At 43.7% G+C, this 16,945-nt stretch overlaps 3 protein-coding genes across 3 annotated transcripts; 1 reads left to right on the top strand and 2 right to left on the bottom strand.

Annotated features, from left to right (window-relative positions):
- Nucleotides 1-4,175: 4,175 nt before the first annotated feature.
- On the bottom strand, nt 4,176-8,011 carry osgepl1 (O-sialoglycoprotein endopeptidase like 1). The gene is made up of 7 exons (XM_023336725.1): nt 7,716-8,011; nt 6,294-6,681; nt 5,738-5,942; nt 5,525-5,673; nt 4,686-4,816; nt 4,539-4,610; nt 4,176-4,327 (listed from the first exon to the last, which is right to left on the bottom strand). The coding sequence occupies exons 1-7, from the start codon at nt 7,919-7,921 to the stop codon at nt 4,243-4,245; spliced, it is 1,236 nt and encodes a 411-aa protein (XP_023192493.1). The 5' UTR covers nt 7,922-8,011; the 3' UTR covers nt 4,176-4,242.
- On the top strand, nt 7,968-13,299 carry adat3 (adenosine deaminase, tRNA specific 3). The gene is made up of 2 exons (XM_023336736.1): nt 7,968-8,124; nt 11,650-13,299. Exons 1-2 carry the CDS (start codon nt 7,994-7,996, stop codon nt 12,698-12,700), a joined length of 1,182 nt encoding a protein of 393 aa, XP_023192504.1. The 5' UTR covers nt 7,968-7,993; the 3' UTR covers nt 12,701-13,299.
- An 85-nt stretch (nt 13,300-13,384) lies between these two features.
- ormdl1 (ORMDL sphingolipid biosynthesis regulator 1) lies at nt 13,385-16,711 on the bottom strand. Its single transcript, XM_005812234.3, has 4 exons — nt 16,603-16,711; nt 14,878-15,052; nt 14,208-14,359; nt 13,385-14,109 (listed from the first exon to the last, which is right to left on the bottom strand). Coding segments are annotated over exons 1-4 (465 nt in total). The 5' UTR covers nt 16,605-16,711; the 3' UTR covers nt 13,385-13,973.
- Between the last annotated feature and the right edge of the window lie 234 nt (nt 16,712-16,945).

The raw sequence follows: 16,945 nt of genomic DNA, 5'->3' as shown, positions 1-16,945 counted from the left end.
AGTTAAGATAGATCAGATTAGTAACTGAATATCGCAATGGGGGAATTGTTACTTTAAATTAAGATGTTTATAGAATATTTAGCTTCTGATAATTTCGCTAGCTGATCACCGGAAGTTCACTAGCAAAATAAAAGCTGGATCTTGCGCACTTGTCCATGAACTCCTGCTGGTTAGCTGGCTAACACTGCCGCTGTAGATTCATGGGTAAAACTATAATATCAAAACGACTCACTCAGTTTACAGCTGAACTGTTTACACACTGAAACAAAAGACGCGACAGTCGCGCCAGCAGGAGTTCAGAGCTTCACAAGACCCAGCTTTTATTTTGGTACTCCACTTCCGGTTATTGACAAGTGAAGCTGAATACTAGCTTGAAATATTTAACTTTATTAAATTTGTTTACAGCCATTTATTCAGTTATCAAGCTAAATTTCTAGAGCTCTGAAATGTTTCCCTGATGGAGTTTCAGCTTCAGTAATTCATAATAGTCCAAGTTCTTTGCAAATAAAAGCAAATCTGTTTTAAAAACACCAAAATCCTTTCTGTGCATTTTCAAAACATATTTTTGTCTGTTAGATTTTGCCGTAATAAAGAAGTTTTTGTGTGAATTTTCTAATACTTTATTATAGAGACATGGTAAAAATGTCTCTATAATATGAGACATTTCACATAATGAGACATTTCACATAATCAAAACTCATAGAAATAAAAATGTAGAACATCGAGTGCAAGGAATCCATATTCCAAGTTTTACTATTATTGAAATAAATCAGCTTTTTGATTTACTCATTAGAGATGTGGACATTTACAGAGCTGTGACAGAGCAGCTGGTTAGTTAGCCAGACAGGTAATCACAGGTAATCAGCAGTTCCATTTAAAAGCAGGTAGATCGCTGAGGAGATCAGATCAGGCTGATGATTCCTGCAGAGGCTGGAGGGACGTACAGAGCACAGCTGACTGGTTTCACTTTACAGAAGGTGAAGGCAGTTTCTCATCATTACTTAAGGTGCTTGTCTAACTTGGTCTCTTGTGTGCAGGTTGGCCTGCTACTGTTTCAGTTAGAGAGAAAGAGATTTATTGCCTTAATAATGAATCACTTTTCATTTCCGGTGACTGGATGCCTCCCTCTCTCCACCTCCTTAAATAAATAATCATTCTTTTGACATCTGTTAATCTTTGTGACTCTTTGTTTTCGTAAACTCCTTCTCAGCTATATGATTTTTAAAAGAACACAATTAAACATGAAAACAATAAGTGTTACAATAATCAATAATAATATATAGTTTATACTATAGAGAAATTTAAGTAGATTTTTTAGGGTTGCAATGGCTCTAGTTTTAAACAGATTGTCTTCCTGATACACAGCGTGAAGGGGAGAGGGGTGTGTGTGTGTGTGTGTGTGTGTGTGTGTGTGTGTGGGTGTGTGTGTGTGTGTGTGTGTGTGTGTGGGTGTGTGTGTGTGTGTGTGGGTGTGGGTGTGTGTGTGTGTGTGTGTGTGTGTGTGTGTGTGTGTGTGTGTGTGTGTGTGTGGGTGTGTGTGTGTGTGTGTGGGTGGGTGTGTGTGTGGGTGTGTGGGTGTGTGTGTGGGTGTGTGTGTGTGTGTGGGGCAGTTGTGAGAGGAAAACAGCCCCTGCCCCTGCATAAGAGAGAAACATACCTCTAAAACACAAACATCTAAGAAAACCTACAGTTTAACTGGTAGCAGGACTAGTTAGTGCTAACTACCAGTTTGTGATTTCCTTCATCCATTCAAAAAACTAAATCTGTAAGAACTAAACTCTTGTAGATTTTTTTCTGTAATATTTGCTCATGTGATACATTTCAGTAAATGTATTTCTTAACAATATGTTACAGGCTCTAAACAGGTTACATCTTCTGACAACTAGTCTGACTTATAATCACATTATTATGATATAATAATCACATTGGTTAAGTTAACCTAAAAATAACAACAGAACCACAAATGTTTTGATCCCTTTAAATGATCTGCAGCTTCTGTTCCTTGGTTCTAATCATGTTTTCCTGCCATCAGTAACTTACACACTTGTCTTAAGTTTGTTCAGAAACAAAATATAATACAGCTGTAGTTGTTGAGGTTTCCATTACTAAAGCTTAGAAATGATCAATGTGAAGCATCATTATGTATTACAATATTTAATACAGTTAGTGTTATTTATTTAGATTTGATGTTTTGATATGTGCAGTTGGATTTCTATCGATTCTATCAAGTGATGGTCTAAATATTTATCAAACTGAACGGCCGTTCAGGTTTTGTATAGTTTCTTGTTTCTTTTCGTGTTTGTTGCACAAATTCAAATATATGCTGCATATCAAACACAAATTCAATCAGTGAATCTGTGTTTATTTCTTAAATACAATTTCTCACGGTGACTTAGTTACATCTTCTATCACTGGAAATTAAAGGCAGTTAATAATTAAGGTCATAAATCACTCCATCGATTCCATTTTGACATAAGGGTGTCTATATAGTCTCTATTGTTCACTTATTCATGTTACTGAAGCCTGATCCTAATGCTGTGAAGCATTATATTTAGTATCTGGGTTCAGATTAAGTTTAGACTGAGGTTAGCAGTAGTTTTCTGTTCTCATGTCAAGGTTTGGGGTTGTCTAATGCTGCGTTCACACCAAACGCATCTGGTTTACAGTCAAAGTCTATGTGGAGGCGCGTCGAATCGTTTTGAATCGTTTGACACATCAAGAGCGTCCAACAGAAAACAACAGCTAGAGCTGGCGCGCCTCGACGCGCCTCGACGCGCTTCGACGCGCCTCCAGTCTTTCAATGGACACCAGACGCACCAAATGCTAGTTGTCAAGCGTTTCGTGTCAAACGTCTGCATTCACAGTGAAGACGCGTTGAACTTGAAGCATCGGAGGCGTTTTTGATGCACGTAACGTGTTTGGTGTGAACGCACCATCAGAGTTCAGGCTCTTGACGTTTTGCTCTATGTAACAGCTTCTCCACTATGCATCAGTGCCCACCTGACAGTCCTCTGGTAGCATCATTCTGCACCACACGGCTCCAGACTTCCCTTCTCTTCCTTTGATGCTGCAGTCTTCCGAAGATGTGCTTTGTGCCCAAACTCGGTCAACTTATGGATCTTCAGTCTCTGCAAGTGTCACTGGAAATGTCTTATGAAATAGAGGCCAGAACAAGACAGCAGTCCAGATGTCCTGCATGGGTACAACTTCGACAGCCAAGACTCACTGCTAGCCGTTTCCCTGATGCTTGCAGAGGAGGAGTCTGCTGCCGCAGCACTGGCATCTCGGATAGTCAGGGGTCACTGGACAACCTGCCGCCATGAAGCTTGGTCTGCAGATGGAGTCTGAGCTGCTGGCAAACTCTGCTGAGACGTCAAGGGTCAACGTGCTCCCTGTGGGATTCATTGTTGGCCCCGACACATCAGATCTTGGTGCAACTCCGGATGGCGAGGCGTGTGACCCGTCAGAATCAGCCCCGTTTGGACTGGTTGAGGTGAAAAGCAGCATGAAGAATGATGTGTCTCAGGTTGCTCAGCTCAAGGTTCAGGATGGCCAGGCTGTCTTGAGGCGTTCACACGCAGGTACAGGGTCAGCTGGAAACCAGCGGATTGGAATGGTGCCACTTTGTCACAGACAAGCTAACAACAGTAACTGTGTGGCGTGACGAGTCTTTCATTGATCAAATGATCCTGTAGGTGGATCTCCAGGGTGAGGATCAGCCATTGCACTGCGATGATCTGACCTCTGAATTCTCCACATGGGAGGTGAAGAGCTGCTTGATTTGTTTTACTTTTCTCCCCAGAATGGAAAAAATCTCATTGAAACTTGACTGAAGGATCTCTGGAAATCCATTGCTGCCACTCGTTACACTTGACTTATTTAGCTTTATTAAATTTGTTAACAGCTATTTATTCAGTTATCAAACTAAATTTCTAGTTTGAAGTTGTGACGTTTCTAAATTGATAACAGTGAAAATGTCACTGAAAAATGAAGCAGCTTTTTTGTTATAAATAACCCAAATAATTACTGTTAACTTTGATTATGTAACGTTACAAACGGCGCCTCCCAGCTGGTCAGGTTGTTTTATTATAACGCTTTAAATGTTGGTGATCCTGAAGCTTCACAGGTTATTGCTTTCTGATCAGATTCCTTTAAATAAGTCATAAAACTTCATATTAAAATACTTTATTAATAAATAAACATCTCATATCTGCACTGTTTGGACAGAGGGAGTTCTGCCGGTCAGGCTGGGATCTTGATCCGGATGGGCGGCGGCCTGATGGCGGCGGCCCTCACCTCGGCTGTGATGTCCACGCCCAGCGGAGCTCTGCAGCAAAACCAGCAGAACGGGTCAGAACCTGCAGCTCATGTCAGTCTGAGGGTTTGATCCGCTAACAGCAGGAACCGGGTCGGTACGGTAGAATGTACTGGTTATTTTATGATCCAAAAATCTACTGTCAACTGTTTTTTCTTTAAAATATTGATGAGAGGAAGTGAAGCCCTGACCAGAACGTGAACTGGTTCTGGTTCTGACTGACCTGGGCTCGTAGCTGACCTCCACCTCCGGCGCCAGGATCCCGGTTCCTTCCCTCAGACGCTCCACTCCGTTCCTGCGGGGAGGAAACCAAACGCCTCAGGTGAACTGGACTCGTTTCCAACCGCCACCAGAACTCACCAGAACTCACCAGGCGACCATTGCTCCGTTGTCGGTGCAGAACCGGGCCGGAGGGCAGAGCAGCCGCAACCCGGTCGCCTCGGCAACAACCGCCAGAGCTTTACGGATGTACTGGTTGCTGGCAACGCCTCCAGACAACACCTGGAAAAAAACTCTGGGTCAAATCTAAAAGTTTGGATATGCTGGGTTGCTATGGAAACACTGCAGCTTTCTTATTTTAATTTGTAAATAACTGATACTGATTCTGAAGTTAGTTTTCTTGCCCAGCAGATAAAATATTTGCCTGCAGAGAATTTCAAGACGACTGCAGTCAAAAGTTTGTTCACACAACAAATCATTAAAATCCTCATCCCACTTCCTGTCGTCATCTTTGTCGCTTCTGCCAGCAGTAACATCCTGTTGTTGATCATGTGACTTGTGTGATGTGAAAAATGTTTCTATGGTAGTTTTGTGAATTTTGGTACAGGTGAAAAACATCTCATCTTAGAGCAAAAACTTTCTGTTGAAAAAAGAGTTTTTCTGAAATTATCTTGTTTCATTTAAGCTAATTTATTCATTTTTTATTCCAATTTGCATAATTGTACGGTGAATGGAAACGCAGGTATTGATGGCTGCTGGACTGAGCCGGTGGTGGTTCTGGTTCTGCTGGAGGTTTCTTCCTGTTAAAGGGAAGTTTCTCTCTCTGCTGTCGCCCCCTGCTGGTCAGGAGGAGTGATCGCTGCATGTCAAACACTGGAAGCCCAGCTGGTTTCCTCAGAAACTTTTGATGATCTTGATGCTCTGGTTGGCGGCTAACTGAACTGAATGTGATGGAATAGAAACAATCGGATCCAGTGGACAGTTTCTCACCAGCGTCGGGTTTTGTGACGACAGCAGTCGGTTGGTTCTGCAGAACAGGACGGCCCGGTGCGTCCTCTTCGCCAGGTGTGAGGCCACGGTGTGCTGCGTGGCGGCGGCGATGTCGTTCACACACGACAGCACCGTTCCTTCCTCTACGCCTGCAAAGGGATCGTTGTGGTCAGGAAGGCTAAAGCTGCACAGGAAGTCCACAAACCGTCCTACCTTCCTCGACTTCCTGCTTCTGGATCAGCAAGGTGACCTGGTTCCGCAGCCCGGTGAAGGAGAAGCAGCAGTCGGGCGTTTGTCCCATCGGCGTCCTGAAGCGGAACCTCTTCCTGTCGCCATCCTGCGCCAGCAGCTCGATGGCCTGGCCGCCGCTCAGCGCGGCACAGCGCGGCAGTTTCCTGAGGGACAGACGGCGCGCCACCTGTGGGGCCAAACAGCTGACGGTCGGTTCAGAACCACAGCAATAGAACCACGACACCTAATCTGCCCAGTGCGTGTTAATGAACGTACATTGTTGTCGGATTTAGATAAATGCTCATTTCCAAAAACAAACACTAAATACAAACATTTTGATAATCTCAACATTTCTGATTGTGTCTAGCAAATGTTTTATCATTCTGAGCTCTGAAATTTTCTTTTTTCCCAGACATTTTCTGAGATTATTTTTTGGAAGGTACCGACTCCCATCTAAAGTGTCTCTGATTCGCCGTCGTTCTTTGAAATCAAGTAATCAGCAGAGTAAGTTACTTTCCCAGGTAACTGGCATCTGCACCTTGTCCAGCGTGTCTCCTGGAGCTTCGTCCAGCGATCGGCCCAGCAGCAGGAAGTCTTCGACGCCCCGCGCCACGGCCAGCAGGGCGTGACCTCCGGACACCAGCAGCACCAGGAAGGGGAAGTGGAGCGGCTGCAGCATCCTGACGGTCAGGGCGTGGGCCTCCATGTGGTGGACGGGGATGAACGGCTTGTTGTGGCGCCTCACGAAGCGCCGGCTGAAGCTCAGGCCCACGGCCAGACTCAGAGCCAGGCCGGGCTTCACGGTGGCGGCCACGGCGCCCAGCTGGGCCGGCGCCACGCCGCTCCGGTCCAGAGCCTCCTGCACCACGCGCTCGATGTTTCCTCTGTGCAGAGCCTGAGCTACGGTCGGGATGATGCCGCCAGTCCTGCAGGGAGGAACCAAAACATGGTCCACTGTCTCTGCTCAGAGCTACGCTTTGACTAGGCCACTGCAGCACCTGGATTCTTTTATTTTTCAATAATTTTGTTGTAGATTTAATCAGTTTATTTCTAAAGCATCCATTAACAACAAATATCATTTCAAGTCACTTTACACCCAAAAACATCATTTTGATTCAATCTATTGATCCTCAATCAGAGAATTAAGTTACATTTATTATTCATATTATTTTAAAAGTTTCTATCTCAGCCAATCAGAGCGTCAGACCAGGTGGAGCTTCTGGAGAGAAAAAATAACTGGGAAAACTAAACGTTTGAGATAACAGTAAATAATGTAAACTGGAGAAAAACTAAGTATGAATATATAAACATTATATATTTAGTTGAATATTCAAACAACGTGAATAAACACAGAAACAGACTCGAATGACGATTTGACCAAAGTGTGGTCAGGGGGCCATCAGCGACACGACGACTCAATATTTTGCAGACTGATATAAATTTTGAGACTTTTTACTTTTATTAACCAGCAAAAATATAAAGTAACAAATTAAAATCAACCCTTAAGAATTTACAAACTTCTTCTAATAAAAATGCTTCTAAATAATTTACACATTATTTTCCTACAAAGAGAAAATGTGACTGCATTATTTGTCAAATTAAAATATTCCACATTTAGTTTTTTATTGAGCAGGTTAATTTAAAAATACTTTGTGGTTTTATTTTTTGGCCACCTCTGCCTTACAAGGACTTATGAGAGGCAGAGAACCGGAGAATGAAGGACTTCAGGAGGTCTGGAGATGACCTTTGACCCTCTCCAGTTTGACGGACAGCTGCCTCTCTGAGGTCATCGCTGATGTTTTTCAAACACAACAAACACAAACCTGTGAGCTGCAGGTCAGCAGACTGACACATATGCACAACTTTTAGTGTTTTCTAGGACCAGATTGTTTTACACCATAAGAATTTAAACATGAACGAACTGAACATTGAAACAGAACCTCTGATATCGGACCCTCACCTCAGATGAACCTCCTTCTGGGAATGCAAGGATTCTCCCAGTATGGCTCCAGTTTCGTCCATCACAGCGGCTCCAGTCTCATCGCAGCTCGTCTCGATGCCTAAAACCAGCCTGGAGCGGAATGCCTTGCTTCCTGCCGTGTGTTTGCACCGCAGCAACCTCTGCAGGATTCTAACCTTCGTCTGGAACATGGTTGGAAACGCCATGCTTCCTCTGTGAGCTGGAAAAGTTTAGAATCCTACCGCTTCGCCATTAAGCTATTAAAACAACGCGAGAAAATGCGGAGTAGCCCTGTCGGAAATGTATCCACCAGCGTTTCCCGCCGGACACTTTATGTGGTTACACACAGATGGAGAGCACCAGTTCGGCTCTTTGGATATAAACTGTATTTTTATCGAGAATTGTGCAGGTTAGTCCAACTTTTCTCTTTATTCGTGGTTTTAAATATATACATAATAATCTAACATGGATGTAGATGTTGTATTAATACTACTACCGGTTAAAAACGTGTAAAAACGATTCGTTTCTGTTTGGGAAATATGTGTCACATTTATAAAAGTCGTCAGGTCTTTTAAAAATATCTTTCTGAGGATTTATGAGCATATCGGGATTATATTTACTAAAGTTGAATTTAAAGTTTAGTAAATATTTCACTAAACTTTAAATTCATTTACATTTCACTGATTTACAGTGAAATCAGTGAAATGTAAAAACAAGTCACTCTGCGTAAGATCAGTGACGTATGACGTAAAGGTTTCCAAAAGCATGATTTTTTAAAAATCTCAAGAAAGTGACCAGTGTGCGTGTTAACTAGCTACAGATTTCTTTATTTTTATTGCATTTTGTAGGAGTGATAGGAAGGGTCAAAGGTTAAACGTCATATAAAAGACCTTGTGATATGTTGGTTCAAACTCTGTCATTCATAACAAAACAATCTTAAATGCTTCTGAAGAAGGAAACTGGACAACTTCTGTGGTCTCCTGAAGACTAATGTCTCATCTAAATGGTGTCTTCAGTCCTGAACAGAATTAACATTATTAGGAGTTGAGGTCAGAACAGTCACACCAGCCGGGCCGCTAAGGTCACCAACGCCTGATTTCCACTGAGCTACGTGGCACCGATTGGTGGGGATCAGAACCCATCAGTTTTACTGACCTATCTTAGCAACCGACCCATATCACACCATTCCTGCTTTCCCTTCAGACGTTCACCAACAGGGTTATTTAAAAGGTCATTAAAATCACTCATAGGGTCATAAAGGTCAATATTAGGGTCATTAAAGTTATTGAACAGGGCATGAAGGTCAGTACTGTGGTATTTAGTACATTTGGACCCGTCGGTCCAGCTCAGTGGATGGGTTGTTGACGATCCAGCATGTCCATAATGATGTCATCAGTTGTTTTGGTCACTTGTTGAGAGAAACTGAAATAAAAATGAGACGAATGGGAGATTTGTTTGAAGACAACAACCTGCACATGTTGGATTATGAAGACATGATTTGGTTTGAGTGAGGAGTGAATGAAGGCTTCCATGTTTAACCTGAAAACCCAACACTGTGGCCGACTCGTCTCTAATGGCGGTTTGCATTACCAGTCAGTTCATTACTTTAATATTTTGGTCCCACTCGTTCTGAACGTGTTTTAATTAGGATTTCATGTGAACTTCTCTTAAGGGAACATGGAGCGGCCATCTTGTATTGTGGAAGATTTGAAGCAGTTCGTTGTCAGTGAAGTTCCACAAACTGCGTTTTACATCCCAGATTTCATATCAGAGGACGAGGAGTCCTTCCTCTTGCAGCAGGTGTACAAGTCCCCCAAAACCAAATGGACCCAGCTGTCCGGCCGCCGGCTCCAGAACTGGGGCGGCCTGCCGCACCCCAAAGGCATGCTGGCCGAGACGCTTCCCGACTGGCTCCAGAGCTGCTGTGAGAAAGTCTCGTCTCTCGGAGTGTTCGGCGGGAAAACGGCCAACCACGTGTTGGTGAACGAGTACAAACCGGGCGAAGGCATCATGGCCCACGAGGACGGCCCGCTGTACCACCCCACGGTCAGCACCATCAGCCTGGGCTCGCACACCCTGCTGGACTTCTACCGGCCCGTCTGCAGCCAGGACGGGCCCCAGACCCAGCAGAACCGCTACCTGCTGTCCCTCCTGCTGAGGCCGCGCAGCCTGCTGGTCCTGCAGGACGACATGTACCGTGAGCTGCTGCACGGCATCCAGAACCGGAACCAGGACCTGCTGACGGACCGGGTGGCCAACCTGTCCGCCGCCGGGGCGCGGCCCGGGGAGACGCTGAGCAGAGGAACCAGGGTGTCGCTCACCATCAGACACGTTCCCAAAGTGATCAGGACCAGGATGGTTCTGGGAAGGAAATGACCCGACCGGATCAGAACCAAACCAGGACCACAGCTGGATGCGTCTGTGACGCATGAAGGCGATGAAACAGACTCATGATGAATGTTTTGGTCTGAATTATTATTATTATTACTGCAGGAACAACATTCCTATGTGATTTTTAAAATTATCTATTCAAATATTACTAAAACTCAGTGATGGGCATCGCTAACTGAAATGTTTGTTCCTCTAAGCCTAAAGCGCTAATCATAAACATTAGTGACGCTAATACAGCTACATACCAACATGCTATTTAGCAGAAACTGACACTAATCTGTTCTACAAATATGGTAATTAGACTAATGCTAAGATGCTGTTTATTCCAACATGGTGTTTAATGGAAGCTAATGCTAAAGTGCAATACTGACACAGTATTTAGCAGGAGCTAACAGAGTATGCTAACTCCGCTGGGCTAATTAAATGTGGTCAGAAAGTGATGCATTCAAGGTATTCAGGATAAATATGATTTCCTGCACTTGGTGCTTCAGAATTTATGCAGAAAATTAATTTAGGGGAAGCTAAGTGCACTAAATGTTTTCAAAGTTAGCGAAAAAGCTAATGTGCTAACTGAAGAAAAATAAACTCAGTGGAAGCATGCTCATCACTGATGATCATGGTGATAAATTTCTGGGACAAATTATTTGTATCATCTGAAAATATGTCGACATTTAAATGTTACATCTTTGCTGTAATAAATGCAGCAGCTTTAAGAACTGATTTAAGTCTTATTTTGCTGGGCCTTTTTTCTCTTTTTGTAATAACCAAAATAAATAAATAATTTTCTAAACTCTGCACATGGAGAGATTTATTATAACTGGATCATGTTGAGTTTGATCAGATAAAATGTTTCTTATCCATGAAGAAGGTGGAGGCTGAAGGTTCAGGGTGAATATCCTCCCATCCACCTGATGCTGGTTAACATGTTTCCTTTCATTGAATGCAAAACATAAAAATCCAAGAAATGACGTGAGAATCATTAATTATGTATTTTTGTTTCTGCTGTCAAAGCGAGCTGTGCCTGTCTGAGTGGGAGAAAATGTCTGTAAAATCTTCAGTGAAATGAATTTTACTACGTAATTCAAATAATGTATTTATGAAACAACACCCAGAAAAAAAGCATACAAAGGATTTGACAATGCTAGCAAAAGGAAGGGAAGCTGTGTTAGCAAAGCTAGCTAGCTAACGATAGCAATCAGCCTCTAATAAATGTCTTGTAGCAGCCCTCACACAAAGGGTTTCAGTAAATATTTGCTACACATATTAAGTAAGTTACAAACTACCTGGAAGTACCAGATGTTCAGATCTTGGAGGCACATTCGAGGTAAGGAGGGTTGAAACCTGACCACCACTGAGCGACTGAAGCGTCTAAACTGAGCTGAGAAACACCCAAAGACAAACTCTTCAAAGGTTTTACGGATGAAACGAGAGAGGCTCTTGATGGACCAGGAGACGGTCCGTTGGCGTGAACAGAAATTCATCAGCGTGTCGGATAAATGATGGTTTAGCCGCTGATCACCATCTTCTCTCTGGGTCCTGGCAGGGCAGCAATGGAGCCTGAGACTAAGCGGTGGAAAGGGTCAAAGTGCGACGTGAAGGGGTCAAAGTGCGAAGACGATTCCTGGGTGGCCTTCCCCGTCCTGTCAGACGAGCAGTCAGCAGACGTGGAGCTGGTGGAGGCCTTCGCCGCGCCCATCGTCAACAGGAAGGCGACGTCTCGGCTCGTCAGGGAGCTGAACGGCGTCTATCCGCTGACCGGCCTGCAGCACGTGAAGCGGGTCCGGGCCTGCCGGGCCGAGGACAGTCCCCACCCTCTGGAGGTCCTGCTCTGCCTGCTGAGCGACGCGCCGAACCCGGCGGATGCCAGCATCCCGTCTCTGCTGCCCGCAGGCAGCTGGGAGGGGCTGGGCGAGCCGTTTGTGGTGAAGGTCCCAGCGCGACCCCCGCTGACCCGGCCGCAGTTCGAGCTGGCGAGCCGCCGCTGGCCCACGACTTTCCATGAAGACAAGCAGGTGACGGTGGCGCTGCGAGGGGAACTGTTCGGCCCCCAACAGAGAGCCCTGATGCACACCTTCATGGCGTCCGCCGTGGCCGCCGCCAGAGCTGCGGCGCAGCTGGGGATGGAGGCGGTGGGGGCGGCGGTGGTCGACCCCGAGACGCAGCGGGTCGTCGCCGTCGGTCACGACCGGCGAGGCGAGTACCCGCTGCAGCACGCAGTCATGGTCTGCATCGACCTGGTGGCGCAGAGCCAGGGAGGCGGCTGCTACCGCCATGACGGGTACGACGCCTGCCGCTTCGCCCCTACAGACCCCCAACCAGAGGGGGGCGCTGTGCCGTACATCTGCAGCGGGTACGACCTGTACGTCACCAGGGAACCCTGCGTCATGTGCGCCATGGCGCTGGTGCACTCGCGCATCGGCCGGGTTTTCTACGGCGCCGCCGCCGCTGACGGAGCTCTGGGGACGAGATTCAAGATCCACACGCAGAAAGACCTGAACCACCGCTTCCAGGTGTACAGGGGGGTCCTGAGGACGCAGTGTGAGGATCTGACCAGCAGGGGGCGCAAAACACCTGAACCACCGCTTCTTGGTTAGCATACTGAGGACGCAGTGTGAGGATCTGACCAGCAGGGGGCGTGTATGACGACAGCATGCGGACGTTTCAATGCTGAAACTAGAAGAAGGGATTTTATTTTCTACAAGATGTTTTTTTATTATGAATAAAGTTTTAATCTTTTGATCCTGTTTAGGTCCAGCCTGGACGCCATTTTGATTTCAGAAAATTTAGGCATCTATCATATAAAAAGCTACAGGAGTCAAGTTTAAAGACCAAACACACATTTGGCTAAAAGTACATTTTTTTATCATTTTGGTTGGACTTTATGAAGTTCTAAAACATTTTAAATATAACTTTATAAACACAAGAATGAACAAATATTCACTGAAAAAAAAGTAAGTACACCTCGCTGCCTCTACATGATTTAAATAGGAAAGTAGCAGCCAGGTTCTGATTAGAAATTCACATTATTATCAGTGACTCTTTAGAAAAACACCAGAGTGGAAAGACATCAGCAATGAGCTGAGATCAGCAACTGCTGTTGCCCAACAACCCGGGACGGGTTCAAGGGTCATCTTCAGACAAGATTATTAGATAAAAGACAAAAAGATAATTTTAAAAAAAGTAAATTATTGAACAAAAAAAAGTCAACTGGTTCTGATCCAAACCATGTAATAAAAACCTTAAAACGGGTTTGTTGATCACAAACTGAGGCGAGGAGCTGAGGGCACAAACATTTTATTAAAGATTAGGAACAGGAAAAATCACGTCCAGCTCTGGAGGAACCGATCAGAACCGGCGGCCCGGGTCTCCAGATAGCAGCTGGGTGAACGTAGTGTTTCCCACAGACAGTAAACCTCCCTCAGTAAACAGCTAACCAATCATAACTTTTCACAGGACACAGGTCCACAAACACTGTAAAACGAGACGAGCCGCTCCGGTCCGATTAGGGGAGCCATGCAGATGGAGAGCGGTTCTGCTACTCGATGAAATGAAACCAAGACGGTACCGACAGTCGGAGGGCGACAGCCTCCAAAAGTAAACAAAAAGAAATACTTCAGAGCATCTGAGTGGCTTCAACACTCAACACGAGTCATTGTGTGACCGACGGGGCGGAGAAAAGCAAATTAAAGTCAACCTAGAACCCGACCGCGGCCTGGGCCAGCCCAGGTCCATGCAGGCCCGAATACACAATTAAATACATAAGTTACTGATGCACATCATGTCCGATGATCTGGTTCCTGTTAGCGCTAACCCGACACACTGACTGGATGATTTAGTACACACAGGGAGGCGGAGCTTCTCCCGTTATTAATACTTGTTTATGCCTAAAATCCGGACGCCGTGCAGCTGAGGCAGCTTGGGGATCAGGACGCTCAGCAGGGACGCCGTGTTGATCACGAAGTGCGTCGTGTCGTACTTTGTGTAGAAACTGGCCAGGAAATATCTGGAAAAGACGAGAGACAAATATGAGCGCCATTACACCTGCTGCTAGCATCACATTAGCAGCTAGCCGCTGCTGGTAGCCGCTGCGTCTGCACTCACAGGATGATGGGGGAAATGGTGAAGAACTTTCTGGAGGAGGTGAACTGAACGCCGTAGTCCAGCTGCTCCCAGTGGGTCAGAAGCCGGGCTTTTCCTTGGTCGGGCGTCTCGAAGGGCGTTCCTTTCACCGCATGCATGAACACGTACATGCCCTGCACAGCAACACAAAACATGAGGAGGACTGGCTGAGGAAGCATTTTCCTGCTCAACATTTCAGATCATTTTTGTATCAAAGTTGAACTGAATTAAAAACAACAAAAAAAGAAACATTTTTAATTCAGGATCAAAAACAGCTAAACCAGCATGAAAATGATATTCTCCTTCAGGATCCATGAAGCAGCAAAGACACCCCAGATCATCATACTGCCACCACCAACTGACTCAGTTAGTGTTAACATGCATTTGTAGTTTTTCTTTTCATACAACATCCCTTCTACTTATACAGCACATTCACTCATTGTGAATAGTATGTTGCTTATTAGGTCTGAAATTATTAATCTGATGAATCGGCTGTTGAAGTAACCATTGATTAATTGTTATATGGAGTATGGAGTCTCTAGAAAAGCATTTTCTGAAAGAACAACACAGTCAGAGCAGGAATGAAGCAAAACTACAAAAATTGTAAAAATTTTGCATTAAAGATTAAAATCTTGTTTTCGGCGGCGCTCACCAGGTTGTGTATGACGTTGGTGAGCGTCCAGACCACCGGGACGCTGAAGAAGGGGATGCTGAGCAGCACGATGTGCAGAACGCCGACCCCTAGGGCGTAGGTCAGCCAGATGCCCCGGCTGTTCATCACGCGGGTGTTTGGGTTCACCTCACTGTGTGCCACACCCACGTTCATCCTGACAGAAACAAACTCCTTCAGGAACCATCCAGTCTCCTCTAAATGCCTGAAACAGCCTCTAATAACTCTGGAAACAATCACTCAGTGAGTTGATTACATTTCAGAGGTTTTAAATAAGGCATGTCAGTTCTGGTCATTTTGTAGAAATAAAATTATGGTTCTTTAAAATTATAAAAATGTAAAGATTGTAAAGAATATTTTATGCTACAGTGCAAAAGCAGCATAAAATATTTAAAGCAGCGGATAACAGAATAAGTCGCACAGGAACACATGTGACAGTTACAGCAGGAAGCGATGATTTGTTTACATGTGCAGAAGGAAGGAAGAGGAGACAAGTCAGTCTGGGAAAACACCGAGGAGCAAGAAAATAAAAAATAATACAGAGAAAGCAGACATGTTGGAAAATCATCTGCCGTTTGTTTTCCTAAATGAAAATTAATACAAACGTTCAGTTTTATTTGTTGTATTTTTTATTTACTCAGACATCATGCAGCTTAGATTTAACATGTTTTAGTTTTTTCTGGTGATTTTTATTATATTTATTTTTGATGCAAATGGAATAAAGTTTTCCAGGTTCTGGACTTTTTCGAAAACTTTAATTTTACATTTTTCCTTCTTCTACTCTTTTTTCCCTTCTAAACTAGAAGGGAAACTAGAAGCAAATATTCCATTTTGAATGGAATATTTGCTTCCATTCAAAATGCAATTTTATTATCATTTTTAAATCCTGTCTTATTTTATAGCCTTCCAGAAGTTTAAAGGATTGTGTTCTCCAAATCTACCAACGTGGATAGAAAAACTATAATAATAATAATTAACCCAGTGAGTTGCTACAGCTGTACTTTACTCTTCATCTCTGCAGAAAGAAAAGCTAAAAACATCTTGTGTAATGTAGCTGAACTTTGACACACTTTCAGCTGCCAGTACAGATTAAAGACAAAAAGCAAAACAGTTGAAGCTGCATATTTAAATTATTCTGATTTTAAAAGAACAACAATTGTCTACAAATTGTACCATTATAACTTTGGGTTATAATATTTATTTCTGCATAAGAAGACATGAACTATTTATTAGCCAATGCAGCGAGTTTCATTAGCCGCTACTGATCAGCAAAGCTTTTCCTGCGTCTCTGAACAGAAAATAATTTAAATTAAGCTGTGTAAACAGGCTTATGATTCTGCAAAGATTTTCCTGCGTCTCTGAACAGAAAATAATTTAAATTAAACTGTGTAAACAGGCTTATGATTCTGGATACGTCTATTTGTTGGACAGATTCGTGGCTGTATGTCACTGCACCGCCGTTTAAAATACAAAATTAAAACCTACGCAATTTAGAGTTTATTAAATACCATATTCATTCCATGTCAGGTTATATAACCTGTCTTAATATTTTTCCCTTTGTCCCTTAGACCTTTCTTTTCTTTTGTTTTCACTACATAGCCAGGCCCATTATACATCATTGTTTCCAAAACAAGTTAGTTCCGACATAAATACGGAAATTAGTATCTAAAAAATGTAACAAACATAAAGATTGTTCTGTCAACTTACATGTAGCAGCGAGCAGTAGACAGGTTTGTTATAACAAAAATTCACTATGGCGAGAATTGGTGTATCCTCCTTGTTGTTATGGCTAGACTGCACCGACCGGAAGTAGGTGTCGCGGTGAAACGAGTCCAAATATAAACCACTTCGGTTTATAGCAATTACACAACGAACATCAGTTTGATTTTATTTAAATATAATTTATTTAAACCATACGTCTGAAAATAATCTTATTCATTTTACATTTTTAAATATTGAGAAGATATTTTTGGATAGTAAAGCCTTCAGGTTGAACTCAGGGTAGAATATTCTCCTGAATTCTATTTGAGCCCGCCCTCTTATTGATACT

The sequence above is a fragment of the Xiphophorus maculatus genome, chromosome 7 (genome assembly GCF_002775205.1).
Source record: "Xiphophorus maculatus strain JP 163 A chromosome 7, X_maculatus-5.0-male, whole genome shotgun sequence".
Taxonomy (NCBI): Eukaryota; Metazoa; Chordata; class Actinopteri; order Cyprinodontiformes; family Poeciliidae; genus Xiphophorus; species Xiphophorus maculatus.
The sequence above is the reverse complement of the archived record's forward strand: the minus strand, read 5'-3'. Positions and strand labels throughout refer to the sequence as shown.